General features: G+C 44.6%; 1 protein-coding gene across 1 annotated transcript in view; it reads left to right on the plus strand.

The window, feature by feature from the left end:
* Nucleotides 1-12,039, plus strand: part of NVL (nuclear VCP like) — a 44,723-nt gene that overhangs the window by 756 nt on the left and 31,928 nt on the right. Inside the window, exons 2-6 of the mRNA XM_081857789.1 lie at nt 556-629; nt 4,724-4,776; nt 7,386-7,482; nt 8,196-8,244; nt 9,487-9,753. Coding sequence (XP_081713915.1) covers nt 556-629; nt 4,724-4,776; nt 7,386-7,482; nt 8,196-8,244; nt 9,487-9,753 — 540 coding nt within the window. The remainder of the gene's footprint in view (nt 1-555; nt 630-4,723; nt 4,777-7,385; nt 7,483-8,195; nt 8,245-9,486; nt 9,754-12,039) is intronic.

The following is a 12,039-nucleotide window of genomic DNA, read 5'->3' on the forward strand; positions in this document are numbered from 1 at the left end:
AATATACAGTTGCGGGATAAATTTAAAGCCCCATCCTTACCATCTTCGGTTTGGAAATAAGTCCCAATGTGTCTGGCGGGATTGATTTGCGAGTGTATTTTGGAGTCATGCAACCTAGGCGTGTTTATCATGTCTGCCGAGTTCAGTGGATTTTTAATCACATTGAACATCCTCCTCCTATGAAATCAGGGGGCATATTGCTATACCTGCAGTGAAACAGGTAGGCATGTCCTTGTCAGATAGCATAGGATTGGGCTGTTGGTCTTTAGTGTGAGATGGACGAGTTAAATGTTGATGGTAGAAGGTATTGTGCTATGCTTTTAGCCCATGGGCTTCCAAATGGTTGAGCTGAGAAGGAGTGAATAGATAAATCCATTGCTTCTCTTCACATATCACAATTCACATTTTTAAAAAGCGGTGCTAGAACCTGTATACAATGAGCAATTGTTTATTTGATGTTTGTCTAAAAACTAAAAAACCACAATTGAATTTCATAAACCTATCACGTATGCAAATACTAAAGGTATTTTTATATAAAAATTTTATCAATTACAGTACCTGAAGAGTAACAAATGTGGCAAGTATGTTGACATTGGAGTTTTAGCTGCTGAGCTACAGAAAACATACAGGTAAGATACTGAATTCTTACACTTGCTTGATGATAAACACAAGGACCAGGCTTATACATAACTATAAAGTGTGGTTTAGTATTATGTACATGAGCCTCAGGGACTCACATGCTTCTCCTTTCCCTGCTCCTATTTGCAGTGATGCCAGTGGAGGAGCAGAGAATGGGGATTGGAAGCTTTTGTTTCCATTTTCAAATAACCACAGTAGTTAAGTTTGTCTAATCACCATTTGCCCAGCCTCAGTGTTAGGGAAATAAGCCAACTTCAAGTCATGGCTTATTATCCTGGCTTTTTCTCTAAACCATGGGTAGGCAAACTAAGGCCCGGGGGCCAGATCCAGCCCAATCGTCTTCTAAATCCGGCCCGTGGACGGTCCGAGAATCAGTGTGTTTTTACATGAGTAGAATGTGCCCTTTTATTTAAAATGCATCTCTGGGTTATTTGTGGGGCATAGGAATTTGTTCATTCCCCCCCCCCCAAAAAAATATAGTCTGCCCCCCCAAGGTCTGAGGGACAGTGGACCAGCCCCCTGCTGAAAAAGTAAGCTGACCCCTGGTCTAAAATATAGTTAACACTAACAATGACGGATTGGATCCTAAAATTCCTAGGCACTCTGATGTGTCCTAATGAATAGCAGAATCCCAGAAGTGTATATTTGTAGTGAATGTAGTAATAAAACACGCAGAGTTAAAGGTCCATCAGTAAAAGAAAAACTTATTAAAGGCAAATAATAATAATAATAATAAATTTTATTTATACCCCGCCCTCCCCAGCCGAAGCTGGGCTCAGGGCGGCTAACAACAATCAAAATATTCCAATATTCTAAAAACCTTTCATTATAAAAATTAATTAAAATCAAATTGATGGCAACCATTAAGCAAAATTCTGTGCAGATTGCCAGAGGAGGTGGTCTGCGCCCTGACCAAAGGCCTGGTGGAACAGCTCAGTCTTACAGGCCCTGCGGAAAGATGTCAGGTCCCGCAGGGCGCTAGTCTCTTGTGACAGAGCGTTCCATCAGATTGGAGCCGCGGCCGAGAAAGCCCTGGCTCTAGTTGAGGCCAGCCTAACCTCTCTGTGGCCTGGGATCTTCAGGATGCTTTTATTTGCAGACCGTAAGTTCTTCTGTGGGACATACCAGGAGAGGCGGTCCCGTAGGTACGAGTGTCCTAGGCCGTATAGGGCTTTAAAGGTTAAAACCAGCACCTTAAACCTGATCCTGTACTCCACCGGGAGCCAGTGCAGCTAGTATAGTACCAGCTGAATATGATCTCGGAGCGAAGACCCCATAAGGAGTCTCGCCGCGGCATTCTGCACCCTCTGGAGTTTCTGGGTCAGTCTCAAGGGCAGCCCCACGTAGAGCGAGTTACAATAATCCAGTCTGGAGGTGAGCGTCGCGTGGATCACAGTGGCTAGGTCAGGGCGAGAGAGATAAGGAGCCAACTGCTTAGCTTGGCGGAGATGAAAAAATGCCGCCTTTGTTATAGCTGTAATCTGCGCCTCCATAGAGAGGGAGGTATCGAAGATTACACCCAAACTCTTAACGGACGATGCTGGCACTAATTGCACCCCCGCAAGAGATGGGAGTTGCCCCCTCAATCCCATATCGCCCCGTCCCAGCCAGAGGACCTCTGTCTTCGAAGGATTTAACTTCAACCGGCTCCCACGTAACCATCCAGCCACAGCTTCCAGACATCTGGTCAGTGTGGGGGGGGCCGAGTCAGGATGGCCATCCATCAACAGATAGAGTTGGGTGTCATCGGCATACTGATGGCAACCCAGCCCAAAACTCCGGACAAGCTGGGCGAGGGGGCGCATAAAGATGTTAAAAAGCATCCGGGAGAGTATCGCACCCTGTGGCACTCCACACACCAAGGAGTGGCGCGATGACAATTCCCCCCCAACCGCACCCTCTGTCCCCGTCCAGAGAGAAACGAGTGCAGCCATTGAAGGACTGTGCCCTGGATCCCCACGTCGGCAAGGCAAAAAGGCTTCGTTACCAAAAAAAACTTAAGAGAAAAAACTGCAAACACGTGAGGTACAAACGAAAGTAACAGAGAGGATGACCAGCTCGCTGAGCGCACAAATTTATCTCTCCTGGCTCAGTGTGACCTTGAGATAGTCAAAACAATATTTGCAACAGAAATGAATATTCTAGAATGAACTAGAATCTTCCAGCATTTTCCAGTTTCTGCCATCAAAGACTTTAGCCAGGACAAACAATAGTTCCAGTTTTGGAAAAATAATTAATTTCCATTAGCTGGAAAAATAACAGAAAATGTTCCAGTCACCTTTTCAGGACTGTGCTGGAAGAAGAGAGCTCAGGAATCACCCAGGCTTAGGGCCCATTTACATATCCTCCCTCTGCCAACAAGTTACTTATGCTCTGCAGCATGGATAACTTATACTGGACATAAATGCTGGATTGGGGTTAAGGAAAAGGTGAACCAACCTCTATCTCATAAGGAGAACCTTACACCTGTGCATGGTTCTGTTGAGTCTAAAGGGCCTCTGTCAGGGAACTGACATCAGAGCGAGAGGCGGAGGCAGGGCTCCAGAGCGATGCCGGAGAGGGGACCAGCAGGGGGGAAGGAATTCAGCGTAACACCAGTAGAGAAGAGAGGGAGATGGAGGAATTGGAGACAGGTCTCCAAGACTCTTCACCAGAGACTAGTGGAGAGAGCGCTGACACGCCCCTGCCTTCCCCTTACTTGCGCAGACGAGTTCCGCGCAGGGAAAGTAGGAGGAGACTTGGCGTCAAACAGCTCTTATGCTGGAAGAGGTTCAAGAAACGCCCACTGACGGATTCTGCGAGTGACTGACCGGTCACGGAGTGTGAGCTGTCAGCCAAGGCATGGTTGGCCAGGCAATCTAACTAAAACTGAAGGCAACTTACGCACAAGTAACCCCCTTACAACCATTACAGCCTCCCATGATAGAACCCATGGCAGACTGAAGAATGATATGTTATTTGATAATAATAATAATAATAATTTTTATTTATACCCTGCCCTCCCCAGCCAAGGCCGGGCTCAGAGCGGCTTACAAGCAATAATAAAAACAAGTTGAATGTATACAACTTAAGAACAAAATTAAAATACAACATTAAAATATTGAAACATTAAAATATTAAAATGTAGCCTCATCGCAGGAGCAGAAGGAAAGGATAAAAGAAAGAGAGGGAGGGAATCAAATTGGCTCCAAGCCAAAGGCCAGGCGGAACAACTCTGTCTTACAGGCCCTACGGAAAGAAATCAGATCCTGGTGTCTCATGAGGCAGAGCGTTCTACCAGGCCGGAGCCAGAGTTGAAAAGGCCCTGGCCCTGGTTGAAGCCAATCTAATTTCCTTAGGGCCCGGGACCAGTAGGGTGTTGCTATTTATGGACCTTGAGGCTCTCCGTGGGGCATACCGGGAGAGGCGGTCCCGTAAGTACGAGGGTCCTAGGCCGTGAAGGGCTTTAAAGGTCAAAAGCAGCACCTTAAATCTGACCCTGTACTCCACCGGGAGCCAGTGCAGTTTGAAAAGCACTGGGTGAATATGCTCCCATGGCAGAGACCCTGTGAGGAGCCTCGCTGCAGCATTCTGCACCCACTGGAGTTTCTGGGACAGCTTCAAGGGCAGCCCCGCGTAGAGCGAATTACAGTAGTCAAGCCTGGAGATGACCGTCGCATGGATAACTGTGGCCAGGTCGGGAATGTACAGTTGAGTCACAACTTACGTGGGGGTTATGATCTGGGGTTAGCTTGTAAAGCAAAAATTGTGTATAGTCAAAATACACTCTCCCTGCACATCCAAACTCTCCTGAGGTAAGTGCAATGGCGGGTGAGATTGCTTACGTTCCCCGCTTCCTTTCTGGCCAAACTGTAAAACTGAATTCATGCAAGTTAAGTACACATGAATTGCAAGTCAATTGTAATTTGGAAAGCAGGCCACTTTTGTTAAATATTGGTCCCAATATTTCCCTGTGTTTGACCTGAATAACTCAGGATAAGGCTAATTTTCTTCTTATAACGGTTAAATTATGTGTCTTTGCTGGAAATGCAATATGTGCAGAAGAAGGCCTTCACTGAGACTAATGTATAAAATTGATTTCCAGTGCTGATTATGGACGAAGAAAAAGAAATGCCTTTAGAATACAGGTAGAGAAAGGTGAGTCTTTTTTTAATATTGAATTTGAAGTGAAAATTCAGTCCTCGGTAATGGGCTGGATGAGAGCCAAGAAACTGAAGCTCAATCTAGAGAAGACTGAGACACTGCTGTTGGGTTGTTCCCTAGACTAGATGGATGGGAGGTTGCTTGCTCTTGAAGGGGTTACACTTCCTCTGAAGAAGAGGGTACATAGCTTGGGGGTACTTCTAGATCAGTGTTTCCCAACCTTTTTTGGGCAAAGGCACACTTGTTTCATGAAAAAAATCTCGAGGCACACCACCATTAGAAAATGTTTAAAAAATTAACTCTGTGCCTATATTGACTATATATAAAGTAATTCTCTTTAATAGGAATCAAATAAACACAAATAAAGTATTTTATAATTACTTTATTATGAAATAGTAAGTAAACAGAAATATGAAAAATTATAAAATACTTTATTCAGTGCGCCTTTTGTCCCTCTCCTCGAAATGCTCCAACTCAATGTTCCTCCGCGGGCTGGCCATTGGAGAGCCATGTCGCCCACACCGCAGCCCAATACAATATGAACCCTCCCCTCGCAAGCAGCAACCCCTCCACACTCCCCACCTTAAGCCTCCACACGCGCCCTGCCCAAAGAGATGCCCGCCCGCGCGTGAGGGGATCCTTTACCTCAGCATCCCGCCAAAAAAAAAAAAAAAAGAGGGCGAGAGACTGCGGTCCCTCAGAGGCTGGGCGTTAGGAAGAAGCAGCCGCCTTCATCCAAGCAGGAGCAGCAGCAGCTGTAGCTGTAGTAGCACCAAGCTGTGCCGGGGACTCCGTGCCCATGAGGGGAGGGAGGGGAGACAGAGGAGAGGCAGCAGGTCGCCCTCTTAAGTCACGCGCGTGCAGGCACCACCACGCATCCCTCACGCCCTCTCGCAGAGCCCCTGCTCAGCACCTCCCGCCTCGGGGACGCCCGTCATGAGCCGCTGAGAGGCCGCCAAGCCTCCAGGCTGCTCCCATTCAGCCTTAGGCGCGTGCGCACCTCGGGAAAAGCAGTGCTGGGAGGCGGAGAGAGAGAGAGAGAGGACGCCGCTGGCCGCGTCCCACCCTCAGTCAGTCGGCTCGGAGCTACTGAGGAGAGGGAGGTGGGGACGACGGCGCGTCTGTTCCGCTCGGAACTAGTGTGCCGCGGAACACCGGTTGGGAAACACTGTTCTAGATCCTTTGCTGTTGCTTGAGGCTCAGGTGACCTCACTGTCCATCAGCTTCAACTGCACCCATATCTGGACAGGAATAGCTTAACTTCTGTCTATGGTCCAGTAACCTCTAGGTTATGTTAGAATTCTGCTCCATGATTGCAGTCATGGGATGTTTGTCTTTCACATGATGGTATATGTTTTGACTCCACAGAGTGGGAAGTGACAGAGACAGGATGTTTGTGTTACTGTGTTCCATGAAGTGGGACTATTGTCCTTTGTTCTTTTTCCCTTTGCTGTCTGATGCTAGAGAGAGAGGGAGCCATGTTGCAGTGCTCCGTGTGTGTTTATATGTAAATAAAGTAGATTAGCCAAAATGCTGAGTTGCTGAGGTCTGTCACGCAAGATGTGCAAACTCTGCGGATCCCTAAGTGTGCCGGTGTCGGTTGGCATCGGTCGCTGTGATGTTCGGGCTGAAGAAAGCTTTTGAAGCTCCCGAACGATCGACCAGGAGGGAGGGAACATGCCAGTTGGGCATGTGTCTTTGCCAGGGTCCTACTCGAGTCCTGACAGGTTATACGTAGTGCTGCCTCTGAAGATGAAGTTGGAAACTTCAGCTGGTGCAGAATTCAGTGGCCAGGTTGTTTACCAGGGCAAGACTGTTTGAGCATATTACATTGACCCTGTCCTGACTGCACTGGCTGCTGTTTTGTTTCTGGGCCCAATTCAAAGTGCTGGTTTTGAGATCTAAAATGGCTCAGGACCTCAATACCTCATACACTGCCTTTCCCCATATGAACTGACCCAGAACCTGAGATCATAATCTGAGGATCTTCTTCATATGCCTCCATGAGACGTCAGGAGGGTGGCAACACAAGAATGGACATTTTCTGTGGTGGCTCTCCATTTGTGGAATGCTCTCCCCAGTGAGCCTCTCCTAGTGCCTTCATGGCATATCTTTAGGTGACAAGAGAAAAGGTTTCTCTATAACCAGGCCTTTGGCTTATTCTATGGCCTTTTAAATGTGTTTGGGGGGGTTTATTGGTTTGTTTTTTATTTATTATATATTTTGTTTTCTTATTCTGTATTTTTATGTTGTGAACCGTCCTGTGATCTTCAAGTGAAGAGTGTTATACAAATATAATAAATAATTATAATAAAAAATCATTGCATCAAAGGTAGTTGTGGGTAATCCAAAGTATCTTAAGATTCTGCCTGCTCCTCATCAAAATGGATCTAGGCCTGATTCACTGTGATTTGTGGGTCCTAGGTAGGTCTAACACTTACTTAGACTATGGTCTTATTCAGGAGCTTTGAATTCATTGAGACTTAATTAAAAGCAAATAGGATTGTGCTGTTCAAATTGTTTATTCTTTTTGGTTTCACTATTGCCAAACGAGATTATGGGGTTCTCTTCTTTCATCTATGTTTTTTAATTTTCTTCAACAGTTTTTGGGATAATCAATGATGAGCTGAAGTCTGAAGATTTAGCTGCTCTAGAGGATGAACATTTGGCGAAGAAAGCAAGACACAAAGGGGTGGAAGAGTAAGTTGAAATTACTTAATTCCAAGAGTTAAGAACTTTTTATAAAGCCATGGAAATTAATTGGACCAGGTCAGATGTAACACTGCATGATCTCGGAACCATAGTCGGGCAATTCTCTCCTGCAGAGCAGATACTAACCCCTCTTTCTGTTTCCGAGCAAACTATGGGTAGTATTACAAATCATGTAGGAAACAGAATAGGGACGCGGGTGGCGCTGTGGGTTAAACCACAGAGCCTAGGACTTTCCAATCAGAAGGTCGGCGGTTGGAATCCCCGCGACGGGGTGAGCTCCCGTTGCTCGGTCCCTGCTCCTGACAACCTAGCAGTTTGAAAGCACGTCAAAGTGCAAGTAGATAAATAGGTACCACTCTGGCGGGCGTTTCCGTGTGCTGCTCTGGTTCGCCAGAAGCGGCTTAGTCATGCTGGCCACATGACCCGGAAGCTGTACGCTGGATCCCCCAGCCAATAAAGCGAGATGAGCGCCGCAACCCCAGAGTCAGTCACAACTGGACCTAATGGTCAGGGGTCCCTTTACCCTTTATCTTAGGAAATGGAATGCTGGACTAGATAGACCTTTGGTTTGATCTAGCAGGGCTCCTATGACAGGGATTATGGTAGTTACCATCCAACAGCATGTGAAAGGCCACAGGGTCTCTGTCTTAAAGAATAATGTCAAACTTATTGTTGTTAAAACATCCTTTCTTTCTCCTAAGTGATTCAGAAAGCTGCATGGATACTTCGGACACTGACACAGGACTCCCAGTAAGTGTGTCTGTCTTGGACTGTTTTCTGATGAAGTGTATCTGTTACTATGTGTTCTAAGAATAGTTTATAGTTCTGAAACCAAGTGTATGCAATGGATATAGATGAAAAGCCTTCAATCAGTAGTGGCCAGCCTTCTCTTCAAACCTACGTGAGATTCAGCCATGTATCTGAAGAAGTGTGTGTGCACACGAAAGCTTATACCAAGAACAAACTTAGTTGGTCTCTAAGGTGCTTCTGGACAATTTTTTTATGTATTTCAACTACGTGAGATGGACAGCGCCACTCCTGGTACAGTGCATGATCATACATACATAGCTCCTGCCATCTAGTGGCTTGGGCTGGTTTGCCTCTTATCTATTGAAGCAGGAGACCTGGTTTTGCCATAATCCAAACAATAACGCTCCTGTCAGGGTGTGCCACATACTGCTGCTTGTGTGACTTGTGACACTCACATTGCAAATTTATGTTGGAAAGGTGTGCGAAAGCAAGCCTTAAAGAGAATGGCATCACAGAGAGCCAGAAAAATTATAATCCAGAACATTAGAAATATATGAATTAGAGAAATGTTATAATGGACTTCCTGAGTGATAAAACTAGGGTGGGAGGTCTGGGAGGGCGCTTGCAAGAAATATCCTACAGAAGGAGGAAAAGCTGGATACTATTTGGGGCGAGAGTGCGGATGTCAGATATTTTGAATGATTACTTTATATATAATTGGCAGATAGAGAAGCGGACCTTCTTTTTCTATTTCTTATTATTTTTATTATTTTCCTCTTGCCTTTTTCTTCTTTCTAGACTTTCTTTTTCTCCTTATTCTTTTTCTTCTATTTTTTCTTTGTTAAGATATTTAATGTTTTAGTTTGGGGGGAGATATTTGATAATGTTCTCTGTTTTTCTTTATGTTCTAATAAAATTTATTTTAAGAAAGGTGGGTGAAAGTCAACTACATATATGCTTGTCCCAAGTCTGCCTTCACCTGGGCAGAAATAAGAAGTGCATGTGTGACTAAAATGTATAAGTGTTATTTGTGAAGTCAGTTACTTGCTGGGGAACTCTTGCCTATCTGTATAGGCAAGAAGACAAGGGGTTGGTTACAGATCTGGTATATTTATAATGTACCGTTCAGTATTTTATGCATAATGTATTCTGTAGCTAAGCACACTAGGAAAAATAACTATGGTTTAAAAAAAATCATAACCTTCCGTTGATTCTTTTATAAATATATATTATATTTTTCAGCCCTCAAATCACATGAATTCATCTTTGTTGACCTTATACCGGAAAGGAAATCCAGATTCTCTTCCGGCATCTCCCAAGAGTTCGCAGACAATGTCCAGCACTCCTTCACAGAAGCCTGGATCGAATAGGCTTCCCACTCAAGCACCATCTGATACCAGGATCTCAGAAGGTGGCTGGTTTATTGATAAAACCCCAGACAGGAAAGAGGAAAACTTCTTTATCGACCTTTGTGCAGAAGAAAGCGACGGTTCTAAACAGATGGTTGAGGTAATGTCTTGACATTAGTGAGAATTTCTTCCCTCTTTCCTGTCCCATCACGAAAACTTAGGGTCAATAACAATAAAGCATACATCTAAAACGTACTATAAAAATTGTTTTAGGAAACTACGTTATTACAGAAACTAAAACTCCTAAACTAGTATCACCTTCACCAGCTAAAGGCAGTTCTAATGTTGTTGTTGTTTTTAGCCCATTTCAGATGTTTTCAAAAACACATGGGAATGAAAAATTATTTTACAGTTCAGTGGCTCTTGGAGATCAGTGAACATGCTCAGTCATTGGTTTATTTTTAAAAGAATGTTCTGTATTTCTGCATACCACAAGATTCATCTGAGCGCGGGGATTTTTCCCATTTGTTTCTCAGTGGCCTTGTTTTGGTTCCATTTGTGTTCTCCTGAGTTTGCAGTGAGAGGGAATATCCTCACCAAAACTGAGACCATTTACACATCTTGTTGCATTGTATGATGATGATGCATAGCTTTGAGTAACAAGTTCCTTGTTATGTTTTGTCATAGTGTTGGCACAAACGCTGTTCTTTGTTTTGAGCCTTGCCTTAGTATATGGCTGGCTGCACATCTAGAAAACATCATTGTTTAACTGTTGACACACGTTCCGACTTTCTTGGCCTTAATCCCTCTGTTGGCACATGTAAAATGCACCCCAAGGCTATGGGGGGGGGGGGAACCATATAACTTTTTTTGTGTCTGCCTCCCACAACTCACATGTTCCAGGTAGTCCTCAGCCTAGATGAGATGTGGTCATGTGGTGGTTCAGGGTCCCTCTTCCTTCATCCAATGGAAAATCAGTGTTTTTATTCTTACATCTCTTCTGCTCAATTCTCATCCTATTTCAATGACTGAGAGAATTAATCAAAAAAACAAAACAAAAACCAACCATGCACATCAGGTTCTGGGGAGTTAACGGGCTTTTTGCAAAATGTTGTTTAAGGTTATTAGTTGCTCATTATATCTACAGCTGCTTAGCCCAGAACCTGTTCTTCTCAAGTTGCTTGAGAAAGCAGCACATAACGTGTAAAACAATATATTGTCTATTTTATGACAAATTATAATGTTATCGGGGTCGATAGGACCACACAGGTTTCCAGACACCCTTATCTAGCTTGCATTGTTTAAACATCCCCCCCCCCTTAGAGCCTTCCTTGTGACGCACTAAGACTGGGTTTGTCTAATCACATCATTTTGTGTAAAACTTTCTAATCTAGTCACTGACACCCCAACTGTTTACAGACAATCAGTAGCCTCACTTTGGCAGGTAGCCAGACTTAAGAGCAGCTCTCAGGGCCTTTCAGTGACTCACCTCACGAGTTACTAGGACTCACAAGTTCCTTGAGCTTGTGACTTTGAGCCTGCAAGACAAGTACGCTTAAATGACCGTGTCTTGGCTTTCCCCCCTGCAAGGTTAAGCTTATACACTCTTAACATACCAGCCAGACCCACAAGGTATGGCATAACAGTTTGGCTGTGCTGCGATTCCAAAGAAGAGAGAGAAACAGAGAGAGAAAGGGATAGATAGAAAGAGAGAGAAAGGGAAGGAAGCTTCCCAACATCTAAGCCAAACAGAGAGCTGGTAAGTTAATCATCACTTTGCCACCCACCGGGAAATAGCTAATAAAAGATTGACTGCAGTTGGCATGTTATAAAACAAACCAGAAATGCCTTGCTCACAAATCCAGAATGATCGGAGGCAGTTTTTATAGTTTTTAAGAATGTTTGGCACTTGAAATGAAGTAGATCAAGCAAATCAAGAGAAAGGGAAGGTTTGTGAAACCTGCAAGCAGGATTGGAGCCCAAGAGCACCCCCCCCCCTCCTGTAGTTAAGCAGCTGGTCTTCAGAAGCATTACTGCTTCCAATTGTGGAGGCAGAACATCGCCATCCTGGCCAATAGCCTTTCAGAGCCCTCTTCTCCCTGAATTTGTTTGATCCTCTTTTGAAGCCATCTAGGTTGGTGGTGGTCGCTGCCTTCCATGGGAGCGAGCATCACAGTTTCACCATGCACTGCAGGAAGAAGTGCTTTTACCTCTCCTGAATTTTCCAACTTTCATTTTCCCTGGATGCCTGGGCGGTTTCTTGTGTTATGAGGGAGGGTGAGAAAAATATATATCTCCGTGCACTTTCTCCATACCATGCCTAATTGTATCAACTTCTATCATGTCTCCACTTACTCACCTTGTCTCTAAACTTAAAAGTCCCAAATGCAGCATCCTTTCTTCATAGGGGAGTCCCTTTCACCATTTGAGTTGCCCTTTTCTGAAC

Source organism: Podarcis erhardii (assembly GCF_964252035.2).
Source record: "Podarcis erhardii genome assembly, chromosome: 3".
NCBI classification, from domain to species: domain Eukaryota; kingdom Metazoa; phylum Chordata; class Lepidosauria; order Squamata; family Lacertidae; genus Podarcis; species Podarcis erhardii.